General features: G+C 39.8%; 1 protein-coding gene across 1 annotated transcript; it reads right to left on the reverse strand.

Moving 5' to 3' along the window:
* Positions 1-713: 713 nt before the first annotated feature.
* On the reverse strand, positions 714-3,317 carry LOC148767015 (uncharacterized). Its single transcript, XM_088825383.1, has 2 exons — positions 2,031-3,317; positions 714-1,938 (listed from the first exon to the last, which is right to left on the reverse strand). Exons 1-2 carry the CDS (start codon positions 2,854-2,856, stop codon positions 1,922-1,924), a joined length of 843 nt encoding a protein of 280 aa, XP_088681509.1. The 5' UTR covers positions 2,857-3,317; the 3' UTR covers positions 714-1,921.
* Positions 3,318-8,038: the final 4,721 nt, after the last annotated feature.

The following is an 8,038-nucleotide window of genomic DNA, read 5'->3' on the forward strand; positions in this document are numbered from 1 at the left end:
TTTCACAAATTCAAACTCTTTGATAGTTGTGTCAAACCTTTTGTTCCAACTACGGGATGCTTGTTTCAATCCATAAATGGATCGCTGGAGTTTGCAAACCTTTTGCTCATCTCCAGAAGATATGAAGCCTTCCGGTTGCGCCATGTAAATTTCTTCCTCAATGTCCCCATTAAGGAAAGCGGTCTTCACATCCATTTGCCATATCTCGTAGTCATACCACGCAGAGATGGCCAGCAAAATCCTAATGGACTTAAGCATAGCAACTGGAGAGAAGGTTTCCTCATAGTCAACTCCTTGCTTTTGAGTATAACCCTTCGCTACCAATCTAGCCTTGTAGGTCGATACCTTTCCATCTACTCCAATTTTCTTCTTATAGATCCACTTGCAGCCTATGGGAACAATTCCCTCGGGTGGATCTACCAAGGTCCATACCTTGTTGGAGTACATAGAGTCCATTTCGGATTTCATGGCATTAAGCCAATGTCCCTTGTCTGTATCCGATACAGCTTCGTTGAAAGTTCTAGGATCACATCCTTGGTCAACTTCATCAACGAGGAATAACCTATCGGGCGCTCTCCGAACTCTTTCGGATCTACGCAGCGACGGTTCAGGAGGTATGTTAGTGGTTTGTTGAATTGGTTCATTATCTGATTGTTGTGCTTGAACTTCAGATTGTGGTTCTCGAACTTCTTCGAGATCAACTACACTGCCCTTTCTATCCGATAGAAATTCCTTCTCAAGGAACACGGCATTTCTCGAGACGAACACCTTTGCCTCGGAAACATAGTAGAATTCGTATCCCATGGAATCCTCGGGATACCCCACAAAATAGCATAGGTCGGATTTTGTATCCAACTTATCTCCCACTAGCCGCTTCACGTAAGCGGGACAACCCCATATCCTAATATGTTTAAACGTGGGTTTCTTGGAGTGCCAAAGTTCATAAGGTGTGGAGTTAACTGCTTTGGTATTAACCCTATTCAGCAAATACACGGCAGTTAGGAGTGCATGACCCCACAGGTATGCCGGTAGCTCGGTGAACCCCATCATAGATCGAACCATGTCTAACAGTGTTCGATTCCGACGTTCGGAAACTCCATTAAGTTGAGGAGTTCCAGGAGGAGTCCATTGAGAAAGAATCCCATTCTCTTTAAGATAGTCTATAAACTCAGTACTTAAGTATTCGCCACCACGATCGGATCGTAGTTTCTTAATACGTCTACCGAGTTGGTTTTCTACTTGGTGTCTAAAATCTTTGAACCTTTCAAAAGTTTCAGACTTATACTTCATTAAGTACACGAAACCATACCTAGAATAATCGTCGGTAAAGGTAACGAAGTAGTTAAAACCACCCCTAGCACTAACGCTTAGTGGACCACACACGTCTGAATGGATCAAATCCAAAAGACCCTCGGCCCGTTCCATCTTCCCTTTGAAGGGAGTCTTGGTCATTTTTCCTTTAAGGCAGGATACACAAGTTTGAAGTGATTTAACGTCCTCCAAGGAGAACATTCCTTCACTAACAAACTCGTTCATCCTTCTCAAGGAAATGTGACCTAGTCGAGCGTGCCAAAGTTGTGCGGGGTTAAGACTTATATCTTTTCGTTTTGCTGATATAATGTTAATAGGTATTTCACTTGGATTTAGTTCATATAAGTTGTTTATAAGTTGTCCCTTACAAATCATATTTTGTTCCTTTTGTATAATGCAAATCGAATTTCCAAAAACAAAAGTAAAACCTTCATTATCCAAAACAGGAATAGAAATAAGGTTTCGAATAAGTGACGGAACAAATAAACAATTGTTCAAAACAATGGAAAAACTAGAATCCAAAACAGAAAGATAAATTGTCCCAATGGCTTCAGCAGCAACTCTTGCTCCGTTGCCCATTCTTAGGTAGGTCTCACCCACATTAAGCTTCCTACTTCTTGTCATGAGCTGCAAATCATTACAAAGATGTGAGCCACAACCAGTATCCAATACCCAAGCAGAAGATTTAACGGACAAGTTAACTTCAACTAAATACGTACCCTTTTCAGAACGTTTCTGATCGAGGTAAGCCTTGCAGTTGCGTCGCCAATGGCCCTTCTTTCCACAATGATGGCAAGCGTCATCAACTTGCTTGGTGACCTTGTCATTCTTCACTCCGCTCGACTCGCCCTTCTCAAGTTTCTTGCTCGGGCCGAAACTCCTTTCTTTCCTTTTCTTCTGCAAAGAACCTTTCTTCGCAGAAGGAGCAACTAGGAGAACAGATTTCTCCTTCTTGATCGTGGACTCATAGCTGACCAACATGTTCAACAACTCATCCAATGGTGGATCGAGCTTGTTCATGTTGAAGTTCACTATGAACGATTCATAAGAACTAGGAAGGGACAGTAGGATCAAATCCACCGAGAGCTCGGCCGGGAGGGTGACATCAAGGTTCACCAGCTTCTCAAGGAGAGTGATCATCTTGAGACCGTGCTCGTGGACCGAAGCCCCTTCACGCAACCTCATGGTGATCAACTCCTTGGTAGCTGAGTACCTCGATGCCCTAGTATTCTCACTGTACATGCTTTCAAGATGGTGCTTGATATCATAAGCATGCACGTGAGACTCATACTTCCTCGCGAGCTCTGGCACCATGGATGCTAGCATGTAGCACCTCGCATGGAGGTCGTCCTTCTTCCATGCCTCGAAAGTGGCAGTCTCGTCAGCAGTAGCAGTCGCAGGAAGAGCAGCGGGGGGACGTTCATTGAGCACATAGAGACGCTCCTCGACTTGGAGCACAAGTTTCAGATTGCGAAGCCAATCCAAATAGTTTGGACCGGTGAGTTTGTTTTGGTCGAGGATTGAGGAAAGGGGATGTTTGGACATTGTTGCTGAGAAAATTTTAAGAAGACAATAATTAGAGTTTAGTTCGTAATAATCGTTACAATTAAAATTTTGGACTTGTATGTTTTAATTGTTCTCCCACTAATTTTATCGAATTCCACCACCCTCTAGCAGACAATCGAGAAAACTTGTTTTTCTTTAATGGGCTTTAGGTCCAATAGCGCAAATGTAACCCGTAGTTAATCTATCCCGATTACATAAGCCTAAAGGTAGAGTACTATCAATCACATCACTATGTGACCCTAAAGATCGATTTACCTCACACTTGATAATGACCTAAGTTAATCTAGCGAATATCAAAATCTTCGTGTGTCAAGTCTAGCCTACCAATATGAGATGTCATAGATCCAACTATATCAAACTAATGCAATCCCTAGTTAATCTAGCCGACCACATTAATCCAACATAATTTTATCTATGACCGTATCTCCATCTAATGTCAATTAAATTACAGCTTATCCCACAGTAGCACTCCCCGCTAACACGGCTTACTGCACTATCATGAGAGGCTACACATAATTTAATTGTTGGTAGAAGGAAAGAAAAATTCAACAATTTGGTTTTTCTTTATAGCTTGATAATTATTCTTGATTAAGAATGAGGGATTTTATTTATTAAATCTTATTAGCTCATCGGAAGTTTTAGGTTATGATCGTTTGTGATTCCTACAACTATGTTCTCTAGGTATGTGGAAACGCATATTGATCCTAAGAGAGACATACGATCATCATCGTACTTAATCACAATTATTCATCTCATGAATTAATTAATAAATACGATTAATTGCAAATATAATTAACGGACTTCTTTCATTCATAAATCATTCAAATAAGAATGAAGTCCATTAATTATTTGCCATCTAATTTGTGTTCTATTAATTAAACTAATTTAACGATTAAATTAAATAATTAATCCAACACTATCCTTTGAATTCAAATTAAATTAATGGATCAATTATCTAATTGGGTTTAATTGATAAATAATTTCAAAAATTAAAAATCAATTAATTTTAATATTAATTCTCAGAAAATCAAATAAATTTTTTTTTTTTTTTTTTTTTTTTTTTTTTTTTTTTTTTTTTGTTTGCGCTGACCGGACCGGTCGGACCGGTCCGACCGGACCGGTTCGGTCAGCTGGAAAAACAGCAGAAAAATGAATTTTAAAAATTTTATATTTTCTGAAATATTCAAAATATTAATTAATATTAAACCACCCAATTTGATAACACCAAAAATTCAACAATTCAACAAATCGAAGCATGCTTTCGAAAACGATAAACACGTTGACAAATAAACGATTAACCCGTGGCTCTGATACCACTGTTGGGGATCGTGCATGTATACGCAGCGGAATTTAAAAATTTTATATCGAACTAGTTTCGATTACATGCAATACTAATCACATAGTCAACGTACCTTAACGCTTCCGCCATACATATGGTAATTTTCGATTTAATTGAAAAATACATAAAACCGAAAAATCACGAAACATGCTTATTCATCATTTAACAAAATCGAAACATGTAATCACGTATTACTCATGCTCGCAAATTAATAATCATACAAACATGTTCGAATCGAATTACGAAAGTTCCGATTTAATTACCTCTTGTAGCGTGCGATTTCGACGAATCGAAATCCTAGAACGAGTCACGTACAAGCTGCTAATTACCAATCCACGGGGCTGCACCTCACGGCTGGACCGAGCTGATCCAGCAGGCAACGAACGGCGACGAACGGCAGCAGCAGCGGCGGCGCGTGGCAGCGGCAGCGGCGGCGCGTGAGCGGCGGTGCGGCGCGTGCGGTGGTGCACGGATTCGTCGGGGCAGCAGCTCCTCTCCAATTAGGTTTCACCTCGTATTTTCGACCCACTCGAACTATAGCACTAGATATAAACGAGTTAGATAACAACACGAATAAAACGAAGGAGAAAGAGGAGAAAACCGGCGGCGTTTCCGGCGGTGGTCGGCGGTGGCGCGGCGGAGATGCAACGGCCGAGAGGTGTTGAGCGGCTAGGGTTTTTGTGCTGAAAAATCTGAACTCAAAACTCCTTTTGAGGTCTATTTATACCTAGGGTTTTCAACCCTAGCGGGCTTAAGTCATTGGGCTTGACCCACTGATGCATTAAGCCCATCCCCTTGTCGGCCTCGTTTCTAACAAACGATCGTCCACAAAATTATAACAAAATTATATTTGTGACGAGCTCAAAGTCCTCGTCGATACGAGTGCCTCTTCGAAATTTCCAATTTCCAAAATTGGAAACTTCCACTTCAGTGGACTTGCTAAATCGGGAAGCTTCCCAATTTAGAAAGTTCACTAAATTCCGCATGTCTCTCTTTCTCTACGTTTATTCCAATTCGCAATTCACAATTGCGAATCTTGGATTCAATCATATCGACATCCAATCGTTCATAGATTAACACATTAATCTATGCTTGTTGTTATCAAGGATCTATATTACACGAGAAGTGTGACCCTCAATGGTTCAGGTGTATGCTAGCCGTGGGCTCACAACTCTTTGTGATTCGAACAACACATTGTTCTTATACGAACTCCTCCCAAGAGTCCCGATTAGAGTAAAACTCATTTTACCTAATCCCGATCAAATCGGTGCCCAACGAATCAAGATTGGCGTCTAGCAACTACGCATCATGATTCCCTAGATACAAATGAAGTGCCTGCAAGAACCTTATGATATAGTTAGCGTACAGTACGATCCCTTCGTAGCACATGTCCCGATTGAACTAGAGGCATTGGTTCACCGAGACCTCTTATAAAGTTCAATAACCGTGCGCACGTTCTAGGTATTATAAATCCGTTCGTGTGCGACTTAGGGAAACACATTTCCCTAATCACCCCACTATCAACTCTGGCCAGAGATTCCATGGATTATAAACCGTCAGAACACACAGGACATCCATGACCACTCAAGCGCTCGAATCCCCTACTACAATGCACAGACTTCACACTAGATTTCGGATTGCACGAACGTTGGCCCTTGGAGCGGTCCGCGGTGGGACTCAGGGACAGGTCACGATACAATCGGTCCTCTAGTGAAGTCACGGTGATGTCTGGGTCTTAAGGACTAATGGTGTACAACTATATCTTAGAAACCTATTACTCGATGAATGAGAACCACTTATAGATTTCTAGGGCGAGGGAGTTCAGTGAACTCATCCAGTATGAGCACCCACTCAAGTATGCCGATGTCACAACACCGAGGACTGATGAGACGCAGTACACATACACTAAGTGCTAGTCTCAAAAGGGAAAGGCCGGTATCCTCATTATTGGCGTAACCCATCGACTAGGAACAAGGTTTAACAGTTACATTACATTGCTGAGTTATCTCACGATTCTACTAGATCAACTCACAGTAATAGAGTAACTCGTTAGGACTATATCTATGCTGCTTGCATGGGATAACAGATATAGAATGCCAAATAAGATATTTTATTATTACGAACGAAAAACGATTGTTTTATTACAAAGAAAAGAGAAAGACCACAGCCACAAGTTGGCTTGCCGGTCACCTACTCTAACAGTTAATGTGTACACGGTGATGTTTGGCAGTACTAGATACGTTGAGGTGATACGCAAGTGTGACTGGCCCTCAGGCCCTTGTGCACAAGCTTATTGGATGGACATGAATGAAATGGAATTGGACATTGTTACCAAATATAGTGAAATAGTGGTACTTTTGACCCAAGTAGGGAGTACGACTTACCTTCTTATGTTTGGAAGTGGTCACTTAACATGTATGATTGTTGTGACATTGCACAACAATCATTTCATGCTTGTTAATTTGGTCGCGAATAGTCATCTACCGCCTATCCATCCGGCATGGGTACATCATAGAGCTAAAAACCTGAGGCACTTACTCAAAATGTTCAAACCCCGACTACTCTTGTACGAACAATTAAAGTCTGGTCGATAGTTTACAAAATGTTATTTTCCTGTAATTTATATTTGTATTTGAATTTTAGTTCAAGTTGTATTTGTATTTTAATTTTAGGTCAATTTTTTTACTTGAGTTTAAGAATATTTATGTTAATTTATTGTATTTATTTGAGTGTTAAATAAAAAAACTCAATTAGCGATTCCGTACCATATTGTACGAATCCTTAGCTTACATTTCGTGTAAAATACCACGAAATGTAAGTTGCTATTTCGTGTTCTTTGCCACGAAACAAAAGAACGTTTTCAAACCCTCAGTTTCGTCCTCCTTGTTCTATACTGATAAACACGTATAGTTCGTGTACAAATACACGAAATTGTTGAATTCATTTCGTAATATAACCCACGAATAGCGGGCGAATTTTGGTTTTTTTGGGGAAAGTTACAAATGAAACAAATTGCACTGCAAGCAAGCAAGTAAAAAACGTTCTATGAATAGCATTTTAGGTAACAGTATGTACCCTTTTGAATATGTTATTATTGAGAAAGAGAAGACCAATTCATGGTTGTGGTTTCTGGAGCTTTTAATTGAAGATGTGGACGTTAGTAATAGTAATAAGTGGACTATAATGTTAGATAAGCAGATAGGATTACTGGAAGTTGTTGAAAAATTGTTAACGGGCGTTGAGCACAAATTTTGTGTTGTGCATTTGTACGATAATTTCAAGCTGAGTCACAAAGAATTGCGTTTGAAGGAACTTTTCTGGAGGGCGAAATTATCAACATGAATTGTGGACTTCAATGCGATGATGAATGAGTTATAGAATGTTGATAGTAAGACATTTCAGTGGTTGTCTGCTAGATTACCTCAACATTGGTACAGAGCTTATTTTAGTACTTACCTGAAGCGTGATATGTTTCATAACTACCTATGTGACAGCTTTAATGGAATGATAAGAAAAGATAGAGAAGAACCAATAATTTTGATGGTTAACATGATCAGAATAATCTTAATGAAGAGAATTCGTCGACAAAGGGACTTAGCTAGTAAAAGTAGTAGCAAATTGTATCCAATAATCAAACTGAATCTGAATATACTCAAACAAGACAGCATTGCATATCATGTTGAGTGGAATGGGCATGACCAGGTGATTGGTGCACTTCATGAGAAAAATGGAGGGCATTTGGGTGAAAAAAAATTATAACCGTGTGAATGAAAATTTCTAATATTAGGAATTATTCATGTGTTATTTGTTAATTTATTTATT

Source organism: Erythranthe guttata, chromosome 11 (genome assembly GCF_056151865.1).
Source record: "Erythranthe guttata isolate IM_541 chromosome 11, IM_541, whole genome shotgun sequence".
Classification (NCBI taxonomy): Eukaryota; Viridiplantae; Streptophyta; class Magnoliopsida; order Lamiales; family Phrymaceae; genus Erythranthe; species Erythranthe guttata.

Coding starts and splice junctions, on each gene's coding strand:
- LOC148767015 (XM_088825383.1), bottom strand. CDS start 2,856: ATGTCCAAACATCCCCTTTCCTCAATCCTCGACCAAAACAAACTCACC.